The sequence below is a fragment of the Vigna unguiculata genome, chromosome 3 (assembly GCF_037176805.1).
Source record: "Vigna unguiculata cultivar grain cowpea cultivar isolate G323 ecotype 2 chromosome 3, ASM3717680v1, whole genome shotgun sequence".
In the NCBI taxonomy this organism is placed as follows: Eukaryota; Viridiplantae; Streptophyta; class Magnoliopsida; order Fabales; family Fabaceae; genus Vigna; species Vigna unguiculata.
The window spans coordinates 56,601,981-56,624,632 of record NC_140794.1 but is presented as its reverse complement, the minus strand read 5'-3'; the positions used below and the strand labels follow the sequence as shown (position 1 = coordinate 56,624,632).

At 30.2% G+C, this 22,652-nt stretch overlaps 3 protein-coding genes and 1 long non-coding RNA gene across 8 annotated transcripts; all 4 read right to left on the bottom strand.

Moving 5' to 3' along the window:
- Positions 1–340: 340 nt before the first annotated feature.
- LOC114176669 (cytochrome P450 71A1-like) lies at positions 341–2,575 on the bottom strand. Its single transcript, XM_028061778.2, has 2 exons — positions 1,578–2,575; positions 341–1,084 (listed from the first exon to the last, which is right to left on the bottom strand). Exons 1-2 carry the CDS (start codon positions 2,517–2,519, stop codon positions 467–469), a joined length of 1,560 nt encoding a protein of 519 aa, XP_027917579.2. The 5' UTR covers positions 2,520–2,575; the 3' UTR covers positions 341–466.
- Positions 2,576–5,550: 2,975 nt separating this feature from the next.
- Positions 5,551–8,749, bottom strand: LOC114176076 (phenylacetaldehyde oxime monooxygenase CYP71AN24-like). The gene is made up of 2 exons (XM_028060986.2): positions 7,713–8,749; positions 5,551–6,324 (listed from the first exon to the last, which is right to left on the bottom strand). The coding sequence occupies exons 1-2, from the start codon at positions 8,652–8,654 to the stop codon at positions 5,707–5,709; spliced, it is 1,560 nt and encodes a 519-aa protein (XP_027916787.1). The 5' UTR covers positions 8,655–8,749; the 3' UTR covers positions 5,551–5,706.
- A 985-nt stretch (positions 8,750–9,734) lies between these two features.
- Positions 9,735–11,727, bottom strand: LOC114176220 (uncharacterized). Its single transcript, XR_003602980.2, has 3 exons — positions 11,425–11,727; positions 11,248–11,315; positions 9,735–9,983 (listed from the first exon to the last, which is right to left on the bottom strand). It is a non-coding gene; the product is annotated as an uncharacterized LOC114176220 (long non-coding RNA).
- A 5,202-nt stretch (positions 11,728–16,929) lies between these two features.
- LOC114177973 (serine/threonine-protein kinase AFC2) lies at positions 16,930–20,789 on the bottom strand. 5 transcript variants are annotated; one of them, XM_028063599.2, is made up of 11 exons: positions 20,591–20,788; positions 19,536–19,728; positions 19,041–19,221; positions 18,891–18,939; positions 18,687–18,801; positions 18,403–18,494; positions 17,965–18,115; positions 17,807–17,871; positions 17,544–17,641; positions 17,357–17,459; positions 16,930–17,254 (listed from the first exon to the last, which is right to left on the bottom strand). In XM_028063599.2, the coding sequence occupies exons 1-11, from the start codon at positions 20,687–20,689 to the stop codon at positions 17,108–17,110; spliced, it is 1,293 nt and encodes a 430-aa protein (XP_027919400.1). In that variant the 5' UTR covers positions 20,690–20,788; the 3' UTR covers positions 16,930–17,107. The 5 variants fall into 5 exon arrangements, with proteins under 5 accessions (XP_027919400.1, XP_085527495.1, XP_027919401.1 ...); XM_085671369.1 differs by having other exon boundaries at positions 17,807–18,115; positions 20,591–20,789; XM_028063600.2 differs by lacking the exon at positions 19,536–19,728 and having other exon boundaries at positions 20,591–20,767.
- Between the last annotated feature and the right edge of the window lie 1,863 nt (positions 20,790–22,652).

Sequence of the window (22,652 nt, the reverse complement as noted above, 5' to 3'; positions counted from 1 at the left end):
GAATCGCATTAGATTAGTTCATGAAAGAATATATACTTGTTTCACGTGCGGGTCGTCATGATTCTTAAAAAAGAAAAATGGTGCAAAAGTGGTGAAAAAAAGGAACAAAAGATCCCCTCTTAAGATATTATGACAATTGTTAATAGTAGCTAAAGTTTAAAACACTATTTGTCATTAAAGAGTATAAAAAAAAAGTCAAACATGGCATTTAAATAATAGAAAATGTGTCAAACTTTTTTTATATCAATTAAAAAAAAAACATCTAGTTCTTTTAAACAAAATAAACACTGAATTAAGAATAAAAAAAATTAAAAAATCACACTAAATTTAATTCCAGACATATTAGAATAAAAATACCAATCTCAAGTATAATATTTATATAACAACATATAGTTATCCAACTAGTATAAGAAGCATAGATAGGGTGTTAAGTCTAAGAAAACGAAAACATATAATAGAACTTGACTTAAGATGAAAAGACTTTTGGCTTAAGGAGAAGTGGAACTTTCTTTGAGACAACAAGTCCAAATTTCTCGCTCATGTCTATATTGGGTGTAGCAGTAGCAGTTTCAGGCAACGTCCAATCGAACCAATAAAGAAGATTAGCAAGCAAATACTCAACTGAACTAATTCCAAAACTCATTCCAGGACATCCTCTTCTTCCAAAACCAAATGGAATAAAGTGAAAGTTTTCTTGGTTTTTGAAATCAACTTCACTGTTTTCAAATCTCTCTGGCAGAAATTGTTCAGGACGTTCCCAGAGTTTAGGATCCATTTGCATTGCCCATGCATTGATATATACCATTGTTTTTGCAGGAATGTCGTATCCATTTAGTTTTACATCAGACATTGTTACTCGAGGAGCCAAAAGAGGAGCTGGAGGGTGTAACCTTATAGTTTCTTTCACTACACATTTTAGATATCGCATCTCATTCACATCATTCTCTTCCACCTTTGATTTATGACCTACAATTCTCTTCACTTCTTCTTGCACTTTTTTCATTGTGGTTGGGTTTCTCATAAGTTCTGATATGGTCCAGTCCAATATGATCGCAGTTGTGTCGGTACCTCCCAGAAACATGTCCTAAAAATAACAAATGAAATTTTCATCATACTTGTAACAATCACAACAAATATTAACGAAAAGCCTTCTATATCTATCAACTTCAAAATTTATATAAGTTTTGTCTTCCGACTATAGAACGATTAAACTTAAAACTATATACAATAAAAGTCTTTTTTTGTAAAGTTGAACTACAGTCTTTTTTAGTAAAGTTTAACATCAAATCAAACCAACTTTATAATCCGTGGCAAGACAATGAAAATGACAGAAAATGGACTGATACAGCTGCAGGTAGCTCTGAAACTAGATTTTAACTGCTAGAAACGATGCAGTCCACAAAAAATAAATATCGTTTTTGGTCACCTGGCCTGTGATAAAAACAAAACTCTTCAATCTCTATAAAATAATGGAGCAGAATATTCTATTTAAATATATAGTATATTATTATAATATGTGTGCTAGAGATAAGGAAATAAATTTGTTAACAGTTATACAAAATGGGAAAGAAAGATACCGTAATAAGTGATTTGATGTCATTTTTGGTAAACTCATATCCCAGCGTGTTATCCTGGTGATGTTGGAGGAGAATATCCAATAAGTCTTTCATTTTGGAGTGTTCACCTTCGCTTCTCTGCCTCAAACGTTCTGCAATTAACTCTTCAAATAAAGCATCCAATGCTGCAGCAGTGGCCTTGTATTTCTGAATTTTTCCAGTAACAACATCAACCCAACCCAGCCAAGGGAAGTAATCTCTCACAGTGAAAGCTGTTATATGAATCATCACTTCCCTTGCTAACTCTTTCACTCTGCTGTAACCATCTCCTGCAAACTTCCTTCCAAAAGCACATTTACACACGATATTATTTGATGTTGCCATGAACATCTCACTTAGATTCACGTAACTTGCATCATTCGAGCTTGCTTCACGTAGCTTTTTCACCAACTCTCCAGCTTCTTCTTCTCTGATGACCCGAAATGATTCCACCCTTTTGGCGCTCAGAAGTTCAAGCACACACATTTTTTTTTTCAGTCTCCAGTTTTCTCCATAGAGTGAGAACCCAACGTCTGTGCATCCATAGAGTAAGATTTTACATGAAGTGTTTTGGGGTCGGTCCGAAAAGGCTAGGTCATGTGTTTTGATTATTTCCGTCACCAAATCTACAGATGAAACCACGAGGGTTGGAGTTTGCATCTGTCCCAACTGCAACATCATTATATCACCGTATTTGAGAGAGAGATCTCGAAGAGCTCGATGTGGCAGTGTGCCAAACTGATGCAGATTGCCTATGAATGGCAGCTTTGGGGGAGATGGTGGCAGATTCAGAATGGTTTTGGGTTTGGATCTTCTTGCGAGCTTAAAGAATAACAGAACACTGACGAAAAAGGAAAGAGAATGATAGAAGGTAGAAGAGAACACTCCCTCCATTAGCTCCAAAGGCCATTGTTTGAGAGCCATTTATTTTTTCAACAGACATGTCCCTTTGTCATACTACATTTATAAGCATACATAGATGGATGTCGTGGAACAGTGCTACTCGATTTCTCATTGGAAATAGAAAATCCGATCGGTTATACATAGTGTATTACATGTCAAATACTAATTTAAAAAGTATTTGTGAATTTTCACATATACTAAAAAATATTTAAAATAAAAAAAATTTTAAATTTTTAAAATGAAATTTAAATAAAATTAAAAAAAATATAAAATGTAATGTACATTAAATTTAAATTTAATTTAATTTAATAAAATATATATTAAATTTTTATTTTTATTAAATATAATAAAATAAAATTTTAATTTTAATTTTGTATTGATAATGATGCTCGTATAATTACAAATAAAATTATACTAAATTATTTTTAGCTCATTATTCACAAATATCTATTAAAAATAAGTCTTTTTGGTATTCCTATATACACCGTAATACATACTGATTGCAAAACGAGTCAACCCTTTTAGGTAGGCTCGTTATTTGTTAGTCAAATCCCGATTCAAGTGTCACAATAAAATAGATTAGAATTTATGACACATCAATTTTTCTTTTTACTTTTTGTTTTTAAAATTTATTTATAATAAATAAATATTAAAAATATATTCAATAATATATATATTTTTAAAATTTTAATTAAATAATTAATATTTTTATTTGGACGACTAAAATAATGATTACATTTTATATATTAAATTATTTTATTATGATTAATTAATGGAACTTATAATTTATAAATGTTAGTAATTTAAACACTATTATATATTATAAAAATTTAAGTTTTTAAATTATTATAGTTTTAACTTTTTATTAAATAAATGGTTAGCAGCCCAATTCGCTCCATTCATCTTTGGTTCAATTTAACAGGTTAGGCTAATATGAGACCAAATGAGAAGTTGAAAACTTAAACTCAGCCTGACCAAATTTGGAAGGACTGACCAAACTAATGGGGGAGCCGTCATAGACTTTTATAATATTCTTTCGACACAAACATTCTTATCTAATAATAACGTGTTATATTAAAATAATAGAAAGTAAATATAAATAAAACAATAATCTATGTATAAATTTGAGTGTAAGAGAAAAGTTGAAGTGTCATGCTATCATGACTCTTCTACATCAACTAATGTAAAATTTAAATAATTTTTAATATTTATTATCTATTGTTATTTATATCTTTTTTATTATATTTTATTACTCTTATATTTATATACTTTTCTATCATTTGTCTATCATCAGTTCGTCAGAACGAAGCTACATAGAAAAAGTTATTTATATGTTAAATAAAAAAATTTCATAAATCATATTCAGATCTCTAGATGATTCTGGATCCAGCTAATATAAATTCTTTTAAAATGATTCTTACACACGTATACTCTGACTTCTACAAAATAATAAAATAATGTACTAGCTAAATTATTGAATTGCTCATAGTTATTTTGTTGACATGTGTTCAATTTCTTCGTTTTTTTTGTCATTTTGGATTGTTTTAAACTTTGTCTTCCTTTGCAGCAAGGAAATTTTTTAAATTGACCATTGTGTATTTGACCATCGTGTATTTTTGTACTTGTGGTTTTGTTGTTTTTATAAAAAAAAAAAAAATCTCTGTTTCTTTTGTATAAGTTTTTTTCTGTTTCTTTTTTCTTTTTTTTTCTTGGTGCGAGTTCGGTAGATGATTGACATCCATGGATTGTCCTAAATAATATAGTAAAGGTTGTTGTGTGTTATTCCTTTTCACAAAAGTTTCTACTACTTTCTGTTTACATTTTTCAACTTAGGACTTTGTCGATAAGAGATAAAGAAAATATTATGTGATCAAAGTTAGGGCTAATTAATAAAAATGTCAATTTTTAGGTTTATGGTTTTGTTTGTTATTATCCAGTTGAGTTGTTATAACGTGTATGGTAAATTGCGAGAAAATGAGGCAATACTTGTGGGAAATAAAAAGGTTAATATTTTGGATTTTCACATTTTGGTTTTGCTATATTTTGACTTAGGGTTTTGGTTTTGGTTCATCTTTGGACTACCTCTATATTTTATCTTGGTTTCATCTATCAACATCATGTTTTGTCTTTGTTTTCTTCAGATACCATTCTCGTGCTTTGTTTTTGGTTATCATACAAATGCATTTCTTGGTTTTATCCTTTTTATCAACATTTTTTCAAATGCTTATGGTCTGATTTTTTGTGTAAATGAAGATGACCAATTTTTGGGTTTGACAAGGAGTCAAGGTAATGAAATGGACCTCCAAATTTTTCAGAATATTTCACATGATATAATGAGAATTTTATGGAAATTAAATTAAAAAGATTTCCATTTTTATGATACACGCCATTCAATTTTAATAAATATTAAAATGTAAAATTAAATATAATAAAAAATGAAATAACTAGAAAAATATTGAGATATTTTTGTATATTCTCTCTTATTTGCCTATTTATCATTTTTTTCAATAGTAAAATAAACATTCAAATTCATCAATTATTTTCACTGTATTCCATTTCTGAAGAGAAAAATGAAGTAAAACGCATACTCATTTCTTTTTACTATTTTTTTTTTCCATGTTTTGTTCTTTTTCTGAAATAAAATTTAACTCTCTCTCATCCCGTTCAACAATAGAATATTAGTTTCACAGTATGGTATTTGTCGTGAAAAAGAAAGAATTATCTTCTTTTTTTTATCTGAAAAACTTTTGAAATATAAGAATTTGAATAGTTATGTGTTGTTTTCTTTTTCAAGTTATTGCACTATATCTTAAGTATTCTTTTTCATCAAAATATTTGTGTATAAAAATTATTTTTTAGGAACATAAAATGAAATATGATATGTTGTGTATTTTCCTATAAATAACATTTAAGTGTAACTTATTTATCATATAGTTTCCTCTTTTAATACTTATATATTTTTCTCAAAATTATTAGTTAAGATCTGTGATTATTAATGAAAATTGTTATTCTCCTGTTCTAGATATCAAAATATTTTAGAAATATAATAGAATTTAAAAATAAAATATTATATCATAAAATATTAACCATAAATATTTTAGAGATATTTTTGATAATATTTTGGGATACGTATCCAAAGAGTACAACAAGTATTTTACAATATATATCAATCATTCTAAGAAAACGAAAACATAGTGTAGAACTTGACTTAAGATGAAAAGGTTTTTGGTTTAAGGAGAAGTGGTAGTTTCTTTGAGACAACAAGTCCAAATACCTCGCTCATGTCTATATCCAATGTAGCAGCAGCAGTTTCAGGCAACTTCCAGTCGAACCAATAAAGAAGATTAGCAAGCAAATACTCAATTGAACTAATTGCAAAACCCATTCCAGGACATCCTCTTCTTCCAAAACCAAATGGAATAAAGTGAAAGTTTTCTTGGTTTTTGAAATCAACTTCACTGTTTTCAGATCTCTCTGGCAGAAACTGTTCAGGACGATCCCAGAGTTTAGGATCCATTTGCATTGCCCATGCATTGATATATACCGTTGTTTTCGCAGGAATGTCGTATCCATTTAGTTTTACATCAGACATTGTTACTCGAGGAGCCAAAAGAGGAGTTGGAGGATGCAACCTTATAGTTTCTTTCACTACACATTTTAGATATCGCATTTCATTCACATCATTCTCTTCCACCTTTGACTTATGACCTACAACTCTCCTCACTTCTTCTTGCACTCGTTGCATTACGGTTGGATTCCTCATAAGTTCTGACATACACCATTCTAATGCGGCTGCAGTTGTGTCGGTACCTCCCAGAAACATGTCCTGAAAAATTAACAAATAAAATTTTCATCCAACTTGTAACAATCATAAAAAATATAAACGAAAAGCCTTCTATATCTATCAACTTCAAAATTACTATAAGTTTTGTCTTCCAACAATAGAACGATTAAACTTAAAATGATGCTTAACCGCTTATGATCGTTCAATCTAACGTTTAAAAATGTAAATCGTATTTTCTTAAAATTCAAAGAACTAAAAATAATTTTTAGATTTGAAAACCAATTTGAATTAACTTTAAATTTAAAAGACTAAAACTATGACTAACTTTTTATTGAAAGAAAAACGAACGTATTCGTTTGATGAACAATGATCCAAGATATGTCATAATCAACAAAAGTTGAATGCTTGAATATGACAAAGACAATAAAAGTTGACAAAGACAATAACGTTGTATTTGGAAAAGATATTTCAATCTTTGCAAAAAAAGTTAAAATTTATATTAATTGAATTACTTTCAATCAAATTTTCTTCATTTCTTAAATAGTTTATTTGGATGAAGTAATTGAAATATTTTAAATTTTAATTTTCTTGTTTCAATAAAGTAATTTAATTTTTATTTTACGATGAACTCAACTTAACCGTGAGACTAACTTAATTTAGTTTAACATTCCATTCGGTACCACTCATCTTGACTTTTGGTTCAAGTAGACCTTCGTTCTGGATCGTTCTAACTCTAATTTTGGCTCAACTCGACCTTCGGTCAAGGCTGACCTAGCTCAACCTTCAGCCAGGTCCGATCCGTCTCAACCTTTGATTTAACCCGGGCTCGATCTTTGGTTTAGGCTGACCCAACTCAACTTTCAACCTAGTCTGGTCTGACCCAGTTCAACTTGACCATGAGCCTAACTTGACTCGACTTTTTGGACTATTATAGAATTTTTTTTTTCTTAATTAATGAACAATTTCACAATTTGACGAATCTCAATTTCAATTTTCATTTAGTGAATTTCAAATTTTATTATTTTACTTATTTGAAATACCTTAAATTTTCTTAATTTCAATTTTCTTTTAATTTTTTCATCAAAACATATCATTTTTCCTCAAAAAAATTTAAATTTTCTAAATAAGTTAATTAGTCTCTCAGATTACATCATCCAAACACTAATAAAACGACAGAAGATGCACCGCTAAAGTTGCAACCAGCTCCGTAACTGCATATTAACTGCTAGAAGCGATGGAGTCCACGAAAAATAAATACCGTTGGTCACCTGTTATTACATGAATATAAAACTATCCAATCTATATAGATATATATTTTCAGAGGGTTATTTTAATTTTGATATATTATTTTATATATATCATGGTGCCATCGTGAGCTAGAGCTAAGGAAATAAATTTAACAGCGATATAAGATGGGGAAAAAAAGATACCGTTATTAGTGATTTGATGTCATTTTTGGTGAACTGGTATCCCAGCGTGTTATCCTGGTGATGATCGAGGAGAATATCCAAGAAATCTTTCATTTTGGAGTGTTCACCTTCTCTTCTCACCCTCAAACGTTCTGCAATTGCTTCCTCAAATACAGCATCCATTGCTGCAGCAGTGGCCTTGTATTTCTGAATTTTTCCAGTAACAACATCAACCCAACCCAACCAAGGGAAGTAATCTCTCACTGTGAAACCTGTAATATGAATCATGGCTTCCCTCGCCAACTCTTTCACTCTGCTGTAACCATCTCCTGCAAACCTCCTTCCAAGAGCACATTTGCACACGATATTATTTGATGTTGCCATAATCAACTCACTTAGATTCACGTAACTTGCATCATTCGAGCTTGCTTCACGTAGCTTTTTCACCAACTCCCCAGCTTCTTCTTCTCTGATGACCCGAAATGATTGCACCCTTTTGGAGGTCAAAAGTTCAAGCACACATATTTTTCTTTTTAGTCTCCAGTTTTCTCCATAGAGTGAGAACCCAACGTCTGTGCATCCATAGAGTAAGATTTTACATGAAGAATTTTGGGGTCGGTCTGAAAAGGCTAGGTCATGTGTTTTGATTATTTCCGTCACCAAATCTACAGATGAAACCACGAGGGTTGGAGTTTGCATCTGTCCCAACTGCAACATCATTATATCTCCATATTTCAGACACAGATCTCGAAGAGCTCGATGTGGCAGTGCGCCAAACTGATGCAGATTGCCTATGAATGGCAGCTTTGGGGGAGATGGTGGCAGATTCAGAATGGTTTTGGGTTTGGATCTTCTTGCGAGCTTAAAGAATAACAGAATACTGATGAAAAAGGAAAGAGAAAGATAGAAGGTAGAAGAGAATACTCCTTCCATTTGCTCAAAAGGCCATTGTTTGAGAGCCATTTATTTTGTTCGACCCTCTTCACTTGTCATACTACATTTATAAGCATACATGTAACATGAGAGGTTAAGAAAATCCTTAAACCTAATTCTAACCTCGGACAACCAATTAGTAAGATTTCCACTCCATGGTATGGTTTCAAAGCTTATACATGTCGTGCACAAAAATAAACATTGATAAATAATCTAATAACAAATAAAATAATAGATCTAATAAGCATCAAATCTCATTAGAACGTGTTCTACATGTTAAAAAATAAACTTTATATTTAATTCGACTTCACTTCTAAAACAAGATTTACATTCAAGAATATACTCTAAATTATTTTTATCTTTTAACACTTTCGATATGACTCTCTTTCTACATGTATTAGTGCAAATTTTAAATATTTTATTAACATTTATTGCCTATTATTATTTGTATCTTGTTATTGTATTCCGTCACTGTCATATTTATATATATTTTTTCATTTGTGTACATAGACATCTTTGAATCAGAAGAGGATGATATATAAAACAAATTATTTAAATGTTTTATGAAAAAGATCATAAATGATAATAGAAAACAAAAATGATAAATAAAATCAATTCTTATAGACAAAAAGTTTGTAAATAAAGTATAACGTAAGAAAAATACGTTAACTTTTCCAAAAAATAATTTTGAATTTATGTGTAATCAAATTTATGAAAAATTATAGTTTTTTATTTATTTTCAAATATTTATGTATGGCAGGGGTGAAGGTCGAGGTTTAGTGATAAGGTTGTCTGTGTGGCAAATGTTTGCACTTATATTGAGATCGGTAGATGATTCTGGACCCATCGCAAGATTTATACTAAAATATTTCCTTATGAAAAATTCACGCCACAATTTTCTTAATAGGTTGTTTAAAAATAGTGGAACGGTGAAATAGACCGCAAGTGTCGTAGAAAAATATCTATGCTAGAACTTGAAATGATATTAGAGGTATAGGATAAATTGGGAAGTTTCTCGGTCACAAAAGCAGAAAATGCAACGGGTGATGTGACATCCCATTTAAATAGATTAAATCTACTCAATAAAAATATCTCATAATCATAGAAACACAGAAGCAATCTGAAAGGACAGTATGCGAAAGAAGTCCACTATTACAATAACCCAAAAGAGTACGTTAAAAGGAAACTCAGGCACACTACAATGTCTTGGACATAACAGAAACTAAACGTTTAACAGTTTTGCAAAAGAGATGCTCCCAGAGCAAGGGATTACAATAGGCACTAAGGCCACAGAACCACTCCTGAGAGTCACATACACATCCCTACCACCATCAGGCCTACCTCCCACATTCTTCCCATCTGTTCCCACCAATAGGGTGATCATTGCAAAAGAGAAAGAACACAACAGGAACATAAACAGAAATGCAAGGGTAAGCTAGTGCAATTTAATCTTATCATGATACAACGGACAAGTACTTAAACATTCCTTAACATGCAACACAACAAGCACAGGGCATCATGTTATAGCAAACAAGCAGGACACTATGACTCAATTATCCGGATAAATATACTAAGATCGGATTCACTGGACGCTTGCACTTGTGGTGGCCTCTACTGCTCTGCAGAGCCATTGCCAATGGATTTCACCCTACCACACACAAGGTTAGCCTTTAAGCGTCTAAGGCCATTATCCTGCCATAGACTAGGGCCTCCCGCTACTCTCACCACTTGGGTCAGTTTGCTCTACATGAGACTCACTGACCCTTTAGAGTTTCGGGATGCGGTCCTTACTTGAATCCATATCCCAATATACACACTACACGCCACCATAAAGTTTTCCCACGAGACTCATGAAATTACGTCTATTTCACACCAAGCTCATATTTCGTATCTCATAACCACCACTTGTTATCCCGGCATTTATTTCTCATGCACATTCTCAACAAACCAAACAAAATTTCATATATTACTCATGCTAACATACAGATTTCAGTGCATACAACTCATACAACTCATGAAATCACACCATAATCTTGCATGTTCGAGATAAATAACCACACCCAAGGTAAACAGGAATCCAAAAACATAAATCTACATTATTCTCGCTTGGGCTAGAAGCCCTCGCCTAAGCTGCAGCGACTGTCTCGCTTAAGCTAGGCCTTCTCGCCTAGGCGAGACTTGGAACAGTGGCCCTCTGCTGACCCTCGCCTAGGCGAGACCAGCTCGCTTGGGCGAGATCGCCTTTCGCCCAAAAATAAAACTCCCCGCTTAGACGAGGATGCGAGCAGAGTGCACCAGGTTTTCCTCGAGAACTCGCTTGGGCGAGTCACTCTCGCCTGAGCGAGACAATGCATCGCTCAAGACAAGAGCCTCTCGCCTGGGTGAGTCGTTCCAGCAGAACCTGGGTGAGTTTCTGCTATCCTCGCCTAGGCGAGACGAGCTCGCTTGGGCGAGAATATCAGCTCCCGCTACTGTTTCCCACATGCAGTACCAAGAACAGTCAATCCAAACCACGCAGTTCATTCATACATGAGTACAAGCATCCTTTAAATCATTTCAAGCATTTAACAGAACTTAAACACACCACATACTTCAAAATACAGAAGAATCTAGCTTCCCTTACCTTTTTAGACACTAGCACAAGGAATGGTAACTCACTAAGACAATAGGGCACTGGAGCAAGCTACGGAGCTGAAAACCAAGATACACGGAGTTGAGAAAAAGGGAATCAGAGGAACCCAAAACAGAACTATAGCTCCTATACTGGAGAAAGGGGAAACGAAGTTGAGGTTCAACTTACCCGAGAGTACGAAGCAGATTGGAGCTAGCTGGTAAGGAGGGGGACTTATGCCCTAACAGAGCCCTCTTGCTTTCGTAGAGAGAGAGAGAGATGAGAGCAAACTGTTTTTCTGAAACAGAGGTAAGTGAGAATGTGAGGGGGCTGACAGGGTATTGGGGTCCTTCAGAAGGGCTGGTCCTGGGCCTACGAAGAAGCCAGGCCCAAACACACATAAGACTGAAAAATGGGGCTTACAGGTGAACTAAACAAATTGTGTGTTATAATTTGGTTTTATATTTTAAATTAGTAAAAAAAAAATCTACTCTAACCCTATATCGGAATCATTGAGTTACTTTAGTCAGATTTGAAAGAAAATGTTTTTTAAAATTATTCTAAATTTTAACAATAGATATATTAGTATTAGAAAAAAATTATGAAACCTAGAATATATATATATATATATATATATATATATATATATATATATATATATATATATATATATATATATATATATATATATATATATATATATATATATATATATATATATATATATATCCTTTGATCATTACCAAATATTTTTCTTTACAAAAGTCATACACACCAAAAGGTTAATAAAAATATGACATAAAATATATTACTATCATGTATTAATTTATTTTTATTAAAGTTATTTACCACGTTATTTTACTATCATGTAAGAATATGGTCATAATAATCATATCACCCCCACAAACCATACAAAAGAGTAAGTTAATTTAAAAAAAAAAGTTTAAATTATATTATGTACACATTTAACATCACTTATGATATCTATGCTAAACACAAATTCAAGGTCCATAAACTCATCGTCTTAAGGTTTTTGGTTGAGAGTGGTGTCAATGTCTTATGTGATTAGGCTTATGTCTCATTGGTGTTGTGTCTCCCCAATAAATCCCCTCTATAAACCTAACAAGTGGTATCAGAGTTTGGGTTCGTGTGGTGACCGACTCATACGAGGTCCTGTAGCTAAAGTCTTCCTGATAGTGGTCAGGTAAGCAAGTCCAGTTAAGAAAAACGACGATACAAACAAAGGGGTACTCAGTAGTTAGCTCGAGAGAAAAGTATCAATGTGAAGGGACTTACACTTGAGGGAGAGATTTTGGAAATTCAAGTGTGAGTATAAGTCCCACATTGAGCACCATATAAAAATCAAGGCTAGTAAACCCATCGTCTTAAGGTTTTTGGTTGAGAGTGGTGTCAATGTCTTATGTAGTTGGGATCAAGTCTCATTAGTATTGTGTCTCTCCAATGAAACCTCCTCTCTAAACCTAACACAAATTAATTACATATATCCAATGCAATTATTTATTCATCTCGTAACAAAACCTAAAGACTTCATTTACCTCATTTCATATGTATCACAATAAAGTCCATTCTCCTCAAGTTCATTATATTATATAGTTGACAACTTTTAGAAGACATAAGTTCATCGAATTTGGATCTCAGAGATTTTATATTTGTCACACTATCATCTTTGATATTCATCGAGAAACAAACAACAATATTCGCTTATGTGATAGGATAAATTTTTAAAAATTACAAGATTTTTCATTCATACCAAACTAAGTCTTAAAAGCATTTTATTTTACTCTTACCATTTAATTTTTCCTCTATATGAGTCTAGTAAAAAATAGAATCAATATAATTCATTTTCAAACATTCCTAAATTCAATACAACAAACACATACCACAACATATGTTACCACTTCATAAATAGTGTGTCCACATTACATCTTTACCATCAAATCACATCAATTTACCCTTTACAATTAAATTTTGTATATAACAAAATTTTAAGAAAAAAATCAATTAAAAATATATTCTACTTTTTTGTGAAAAAAAAAAATATATATATATATATATATATATATATATATAAGAACCATATTTATTTAATTAAAATAAAACATCTTTTCAAATTTTTTAATTTTTCTTTTAGGAATTTTAGCTTCAATGAAAATTCTTAATGCTTTAGCGATAAGAACATTTTGTTCTGTTTTCCGTTTCTAGGAAAGTTTATTTTTCTTTAATTTTTGAATATTATTGGCTTAAAATTAAATAACATAATATATTTAATTTAATTTGATCATTGGAATATAATTAATATTTTTTTATGAAAAACAATGGTTACCGTATTACTAACTTTTATTATAACTTTTGAATCTTTTAAAAGATATTTAATACATTTTATTTTGTGCTTTTAGATTATTTTGAAAAAAAATATATAATTTTTAAGCTTATATATTTGTTAGATGTGGGTCTCTTAAACATTTTATCCTCATTGCATATGTCAAGAAGTTCGTGTGATGTTTTAAAAAGGTTCTTTTGAAATTATTTAAAGTATTTTAAAAGGTTTTAATCATCCATTGTGTTGATTTTGACTGTTTTGAAGTTTCTATATATAAACATGTATTAAGACCTTTTCAAACATTTAGGGAGGGAAGTGTAAGCTTATGGAAATGGGATTGTAGTTATTTTCAAAAACCAAATTTTATTTGAAAATGAGACTTTTTGTAGAAAACTAGTTTTTTGAAGTTGCCCCTTTTTTGGACTTGGTCTTAATTATGTCCAAAATAAATTCCATGTTTACTTCATTGTCAAGCTTTATTTATACCTTTATCTAAATCGCTTTCATCAACTATATTTTGTTTTCTCTACCTTATTTACCGGTCATCATCATTATTATTAGTATTTATTATTATTATTATTATTATTATTATTATTATTATTATTGTTATGCTAATAATATTTTAAAATAATTTTATAATGAAATTATTTTATAATAGCAAGGCCGAACCTTATTGTAGACAAAAGCTTTAGTTTGTTTAAACTTCCCACTCGTGAGCATGAATCAAGACAGAACTTAAATATGTTAGTCTGAATTCTATTTCAATAATCGGTGTTTTTCGCTTCACAAACTACATATTTAATATTGCTCTGGTGTATGTGTGAAAACAATATTTATTATTGTGTCCTTTTATCATTCTTGTTTATTCTTTAAATCTTATCATCACATGGTTAGTTTTTCATTAAAATATATGGCGTGCATATTGTGATTTATTAAGATTTTAGAGTGTCAACTATATTTTCGTTTGAATGTCAACTGTGTTAGCTCTAACACTTATTTTTTAAACATATATTTGTGCGTAAAGCTGTTTATTTATTTGCGTGACTCAACACCTAATGTGTTCTGTTACGAAAAGCATCTGCATCCTTCTTTTTTATAATTTAGAATACCCTACATCTCTCTCGAACTTATTTTAATAAGTCCGTGTAATTTTACTTTATTGCTTTGAATTGTTATATTTTATCTTATTTAAAAAAAAAAAAAGCACGCATGATTGTAAGCATTAAATGATCATTACAAACTTTTTAATGATTTAGAATTTAAATATAGAATAAATAAATAATCACTTAATGGGGGTTTCACTGGGGAGATAGAACACCAATGAGACCTGAGTCCAACCATATAAGGCACTGATACCACTTTCAACCCAAAACCTTAAGACAATGGGTTTATAAGTCTTTATTCTTATATAGTGCTCTACTTTCTTATTTTTTGTCCATGTGAGACTTAGACTCACACTTGCATTCCTAACACATATAATTATACTAAAATATATTGATGATCTTGTTTCTTGATGTATGTGATACAACATTGTATATTATATAAGGCTATTGTGTAAGAACTAGATTGGAAATACATATATTTAACTATAGATATGTTCACAATCAACTTTCAACTAAAATATTTATATAATTTTATCTCTTAATCCATTTAATATAATATATTGTATAAAGCTCTCGTGTATGAAGTACATGTAGAGATAACAAATTTCGTGGGTATTATCCAAATTTATTTCCGTTTTGATGAAAAATTCCCGCATTAACTGAAAATGGATATAGATATGAGAATGTATATATCTCTGTCATAATATTCATCCCTGTCACATCTTCCTCCCTATTTAAATTATTAAAATATTAATTAATTAAGTATACTCTATTTTTTATTTGTTGTAGTTATTTAGTTTGTCATGAAATTCATTCGTATATTTATATCGAGAAAAAAAATTAAGGAACAACATTCAATAATTTAGATAAATATTGAAATCAAAAGTAATATAAATTCTATTATTTAAGTTTATATTCAAATTAATAGTATAATTTAATTTTTTGTGTTATGATAATTATAAATACAAATACGAATTGTTAAATAGAAATTATGATGTATTATCATAAAAATTAATGTTAATGAAATGGTGCATTTAAGTTATTTCATTTATAGAATTGCTTTTTTTTAATTTTAAAATGGTTATATATGTTTTTTCAAGCTAATATTATAATGTAAATAGTTTTAGAATAATAAAAAAAATTATTATTATTATTAAATTAAATTTAAGAAGATTATATACAAAGAAGGAATAACAGAATTTTTCTACCATCGAATCATGTTAAACCTGACTCAGGATAACAAATACACTAAAGTACAATAAATAACGAAATAATATTATTTATATTATATTAACATAATAAGGATAATAAGATAATATAAGATTATTATTTTATCTTAACGGATGATATTTGACCCTCTGTTATCATGGTCCTCTTTTTCCAAATTCAATATACTTTAAAGATAACAATTAAAATAATGACTACACCATATGATAGTGGTAAAAACTACAGTGGATTGAGTAGACATGTACTTTAAAAATCACAATTCATAAACTCTTCAAGCTTCATTAAAAAAATAATGAGTAAATATGTCGTAGTTATCACTTGACAAATTCCTTCTTTTAACTATGTTCAAAGTTTTATATAAAAAGTATATTTTAAAATATAAATTGAATGGATTAGAGCTTAACAAATCCAAGATTGGAAGCTCCAAAAACGAAGAATGGAGATGGCATAATGGGAATGTTTCAGCAAGAATTATTGAATAACAGCTGGCAATGACTTTGTAAACATGTCTGTAACTTGTTCTCGGCCTCCTATGTGCAACATCTCCAAACTTTTTGTAACATTGCAACCTTCGAAAACTAAAGCACAATGCAAACTACCGAAAATACAGAGTAAAACCCCCTTTCGAAGACTACATAAATAATCAAAGGACGAACGAATTGAGCTAGTTTTGATAGTGATCGTTTGGATTTTTTAAATACAAAATATAAAGGAACTTGATCGATAAAGTCTAATATTTAAATTTTTAATGGATGAATTTTCAGAAAGAAACAGACCTAAAAAGGTTAGATATAGCTCAGATTATGAAAATTTTAGAAAACCACGAACCAAGATCACGATAATCGAACAACCTCACCTTCAGTCACCTTGTCATTACCTAAGCTTCATATTCAAAGTTTCTGGACAACCAAACCGCTCCATGACCAAAAACAACATACGGACTATAATACAACGCGGGGACCGATAAAATTTAAAGTAACAAAGAACCCTAGAAAGGACAAATTAAATCCAAGAACACAAAGCTCAAGGTAAAAATACATCTCCAACTTTTCACCATAACCTTAGAACATATTTTTTCTTCTGTACATTGAATTCAGATTGATTCCAAAATCCCCTAAATAAGGAGGAAAGCTGCAGAATAACCAAACATCACACAAATGTACACATCCTTAGGAAGGTCATTGAAACAATATCTTAAGTATTATCTCCTAAAGTGATCTCTCATAAAGAAGGGATATCTAAGGGCTTCCTTGGCTGTAAGTCTTTCAGAGGGATCAAATCTAAGTAATCCCTGTAACAGATGTATGAGATCGCCTGCTGAATGATCTACATGCTGCATTATAAGGTTCTGCAAATATTTGTGAAGAAAAAAGTGCGGACCAATATCAGTAATAAATAATTCATTTTGCTTTTTCTGTAGTATAGTGAGAAAGTTAAAAATTAAACAAACCTGTAACCTAGGAAGCTTCATTACAGCTTTGATACTCTCCCTCGAGGTTGCACCCTCAGGCCAGTCTAATCTACCCCTCCTAACATACTTCTCAGCATTTCGACTGCACATTGGCACAACAAGATACACATTAATAATTAAGTTAAACATGGATCAATTGAAAGTTACCATGGTAAGTCACACTTACTCGACTCTCTTCAACATGTGCTGTGGTAAAGGACCAAGTACCCTTTCCATCATAGCAAGATGTTCTAAATTTTCATGAGTCTGAAATAATGCTTCGCCCTGTAAATGAAATTAACAAGTTATAGCATACAAAAGAAAAAATGGATAATCGTTCATGAATAGAAGGTTTTGGATCCTGTAAAAGAAATTTGCAAGTTATAGCAATCAAAATAAAAAATGGATAGTCGTTCTATGAACAAAAGGTTATGAATGATGCAAACATACCGTGCATAACTCCACCAATATACATCCTACACTCCATATATCACATGGATAGCTCCAGCCAAGTCCTAATACACAAATGTTAAAATTAACTATTTGTAAAAGATAATACGTGCAAACAAACAAGTTAAGGCATGCATTCCTTCCACAGCTTTCCATACCAAGGATAACTTCAGGCGCTCTATAATGACGAGTTGATACAATGTAAGTCTGATCATCTCGCTCGTAAGTGGTGCTTCCAAAATCAATAACCTTTATGGCGCTAGATTTGGGAACTCTCTTGAAATAGGTACTTGGTGATCTAGACGAACTCTGAAAAAAAAATACATTGAAATAAGGCGATATCAACCAATCTATGCAATGAAATAAGGCACTACAATATTTTAACCATTAAACAAAACAACAAATCACCAACTATCTTGAATACTTATACTTACCCATATCAACCACAAACTGCGTAAAGTATGGTTACGAAGCGCATTTTGAAGGTAATTTTTAAAAGATTGAATCCAATATAACATAAAAATTAACGATTACAAAGTTACACATATACAAGCTTTAAAGACAATTAAGAACCACGTGCTGAAAAAGGAAAGTACCTTGTAGTCGGGCACTTTGACATATTCCGGCGAAACTAGTAATATGTTTTCAGGTTTCAGGTCAGTATGAATCATCCGCAAATCATGCATGACTGCAAATAAAATTATTTCATTAGAAAGTTAACAGTGACACAACCAACACAGTCTAAGACTTGCCATTAGGAGTTAACTATATAAAATAATGAAGGTCATTTGCAATTAATTATATATATCAATAAAGAATACAGTGCGAAACATGGGAAAAAATTAGCTCAAAAGGAAGCTAGTTCAAGTAAACTACACACATGCTATACATTCCAATAGTTGTCTGCCAATCTCGCGGACAAGATCAATGGGAAATGAGCGATAATTGTTTTTCCGAAGAAAATCGTATAAGCTTGGTCCAAGTTTCTCAAACACCTGTTAAAACCATTTAAATTCATCGTTGTCTTAACCCCCAAATTATTTGTAAATTGGGGAAATCATTCCATCACAAATTAAATACTTACAATACAGATATGATTACGATAGTCAAACCAGTTCCGTATTTGCACACAACTGCAAGGAATAAGCTCATTTAACCAATGCAAAGGAATCAAAGATTTTACACTGTACTTTGCTTTTAGGCATAGAACTCAAATCAGATTTAAACTACTTACCGATTGCCTCCTTTGTCATGTTTACCAAGCTGTTGCAACACCTCAATTTCTATCATGGCTGCTTCTCGATACTTCTTTATCCCACGGACAATTTTAATCGCAACCATTTCCTTCCTTTCTCGGTCCCAGCATTCTAAGACCTGCCCAAAAGTTCCTTCACCCATTTTGCTATGGATCTTATCTGCAAACATATTACACAAAAATATAAACAATACAACCCTAGGTAATGCGGTGAATTGCAACATCCATTTAACATATACTGTCCAAATGTTTGTCCACACTAGGAAATAAAAACTCAGCAAGATAAAAAAATCTACAGTTGAAACAGGAATAAGTGGTTTAAGGTATTAAATAACATGACATGTGTCCACAATTAAAAAGTTCAGGATGCGAGTATGCATATGCATGTGAATGCTGAGTTTCGCAAACAACTATTACAGGTCTAAAAATATTAACTATGAATGTAAATTTCTTAATGATGGTAAGTGTAATTACAGCGAGAAGTTAAATTATCTCCAAGCGCAAACATGTAATGTCCATCTTTGTCATCATCTCGCCAAGGGGGAGAACCATTTTGAGCAACAGCCTTAACAAATAGGGAACAAGTGGTATGTTCTGAGGGACCCCTCGAAGGAGCATAGCTTGAAATAGCCCCAACATCTTGTCCACAAAACAATCCTACCTGAGCCTACACACAACCATCCATTCATGCACCACTCAATAGTTAAAAAATAAAACTTCATCCCAGTGTAATTAACGCAACCTACGCTCTCACCACCAACTCAGAATATAACCAAAAAATAAGAAATCAATCAAATAGGCAAGGGAGCTCCAGTAGAAAAATTAATTATCCAGGGCAAGACAAAAGAAAGGACAGGTGTTGAAAGAAATTTCAATAATTCACTTTAGAATAAATTAACAACAAATAAATTAAACAAATTCACCTTGTGTAAGGTTTCAAAGATTAGATCTTGAATAACAGCCCTATTTACGAATGATTGTTTCCAAAACTATTTTGCACTACATGAAAACAAATGATCTGATGATGTAAATCACACATCTAAAGTTTGAAATATATTTATAAATATGTGAACATAAACAGAGAATCGCGTCAATAAAAGTTATTCAGCAAGAACAGAAACTGTAAGAAGCATATGAAACTCCATTCTTAAAAACGATAACGAAAATCTATAGAGATCAAAAACCAGATCTATGCACAAATAAATCAGACATGAAACCAATTTTACCACAGAGACAACATAAAATTAATTATACAAACAAAAATAAAGTAAAAGTATTAAAATACCGAAGATCAATTGTTCTACCGATACAAAGTCACGCAATATTGAGTAAAAGGGCAAAAAGTTACAGATCCCATCAATAAAACAGAAAATATCGTCATACAAACCCTGTGAGACAAAAGGAAACGTTACCTGATCCAAACAAAACCTAATCTACACATATTCCACCAGATCTACAGGCAGAAACGATAATAGAACAAGAAAAGAAAAGAAATCATCAGATCTGATATTTTAGGATGAATAAGCTACCTTAGGGACCTCAGGAATGTCCCAGCCCAACCTCGCTCTCTTTCTCGGTCGCCGATCCATGTGAGAGTGGGGAAATTCGAAAACGCGTTCCATCTCCATGATTCGAAGATCTACGAAAACTTCAAAGAAGAGACAGATTAAGATGAAAGAGAAAATATGCTTGTGTGAAGATAGAGCCTCAGCTTCTGAAACCCTAATCTCGATGTTAGCCCAATAATAACGACCGTGGAGGCGGTTCAGATGAAATCTTACCGTCCACGTGTCCACGAGTGGAGCATCTTGATCATAAACCGTTGGATCGCGTTATCAGAGTAAACTATGGTTGAAGTAGGGTAAGCCTTTTAACCATGATTTGATCAGGTTTGGTGGACCTGCGGAATGGAATAAATATAAATATAAATAATTGCAAACATTTAGGTATGAATTTTTTTCTAAAAGAAACCTTTTCCATACAAATTTACAAAAACTCAAACCCTTTGGGAAATATATGCCAAAGTAGAACTACTTTTGTTTTCAGTTCTAAACAAGTATATCGAGCCGTGCGTATGCACGGGTCGTATTTGTTTTATTTTGTATATTAAATAGTAAAATAGTGAAATTATGATGTAATGAAATATTATGAAAATTAAGTTATATTATTATAAATGTTGTTATTCAAGTAATAAAATAGTAAATCTAAGTGATGCAATAATAATTTCAGTTTTAAATATAATAAATAGAATTGATATCACAATATAATATAGTTAATTGAGCAAAAATTTTTTACTTTTTTTATTTTAAAATTTTTTAGAATAATAATATAATTACTATTATATTTATTTAACCATTAAAAATACTAATATTAATATTAATATAAATTATAAATTATAAAAATTTAAAAAATTAAAACTCTATTTAACAAAAATATTTAGTATAACAACATTTTTTATAATTGAAAAAAGCACACTTATAATAATAACACCATTATGAATAGTAATAATAATAATAATAAAAATAATAATAAACCAATAATAATAATAATATTTATGTTATAAATATTAATATTAATATTAATGCTAACACTAAGGCTAATGTCAACTATAATAATTTATAATTATATACAAAAATATACATTAACAACAAAACAAATAAAAATGACAAGTAATTGAAATACGATCCGTAGTAAATTAATTTAAGATGTGTGTCTAACTATAATAATAATATAGTAGTAATAACAACAACAACAACAATAATAATAATAATAACAACAATAATATCATTATAATAATATCTCGTAGTGATAAAAAAAAATAATAATAATAGTAATAATAATAATAATACACTAACTAAATATGTAAAGAGATACACATTTTTTATGTCCTTTTTTGTTTTTACATTTTTATCCTCTTAATTATTATTTATTCAATTTAAATAATTATACATAATAAAAAATTATTTGTCAGTTTTATTATTTTACTAATCATGATAATAGAAATAATTGTAGTTAATAATAATAATAATAATAATAATAATAATTATAGTTGGTAGTAATACTAATCATAATAATTATAGTTAATAATAATAATAATTAATTATTATTAAAATTAGAGCTGATAATAATAATAATAATAACTATAATTAGAGTTATAATTGATAATAATAACAATAATATAAAAATAAAATAATAAATATCATGAAAATTAGGTTATATTGTTTTAAATATTATTATCAATGAAATGAATTTGTAAATTCAATTTTAAATATAATAAATAAAATTAATATCACAATATGTTGTAGTTAATTGATTTTACAAAATAATTATAATAATATATGACCCGTGCGTGCATGTATGCATATTTTTTTATTTATTGCAAATATGTTTAGAGTAATAATATATTTGTTATTATATTTATTTAACCATTAAAATAATTATAATATAAATATGAATTATAAATTATAAAAATTTTAAAAGATTAAAAATCTATTTAGCAAAAGTATTTAGTATAATAACATTTTTTATAATTAAAAAAAAACACTTATACTAATAACATCACTATGAATATTAATAATATTAATAATAAAA

Coding starts and splice junctions, on each gene's coding strand:
- LOC114176669 (XM_028061778.2), bottom strand. CDS start 2,519: ATGGCTCTCAAACAATGGCCTTTGGAGCTAATGGAGGGAGTGTTCTCT. Junction 1,085..1,577: donor ACATCAAATCACTTATTACG/GTATCTTTCTTT, acceptor TGTTATTTTTAG/GACATGTTTCTGGGAGGTAC.
- LOC114176076 (XM_028060986.2), bottom strand. CDS start 8,654: ATGGCTCTCAAACAATGGCCTTTTGAGCAAATGGAAGGAGTATTCTCT. Junction 6,325..7,712: donor ACATCAAATCACTAATAACG/GTATCTTTTTTT, acceptor TTAATTTTTCAG/GACATGTTTCTGGGAGGTAC.
- LOC114177973 (XM_085671369.1), bottom strand. CDS start 20,689: ATGGAGATGGAACGCGTTTTCGAATTTCCCCACTCTCACATGGATCGG. Junction 18,802..18,890: donor ATCGTAATCATATCTGTATT/GTAAGTATTTAA, acceptor TGGTTTTAACAG/GTGTTTGAGAAACTTGGACC. Junction 18,495..18,686: donor ACTATTGGAATGTATAGCAT/GTGTGTAGTTTA, acceptor TTTTATTTGCAG/TCATGCATGATTTGCGGATG.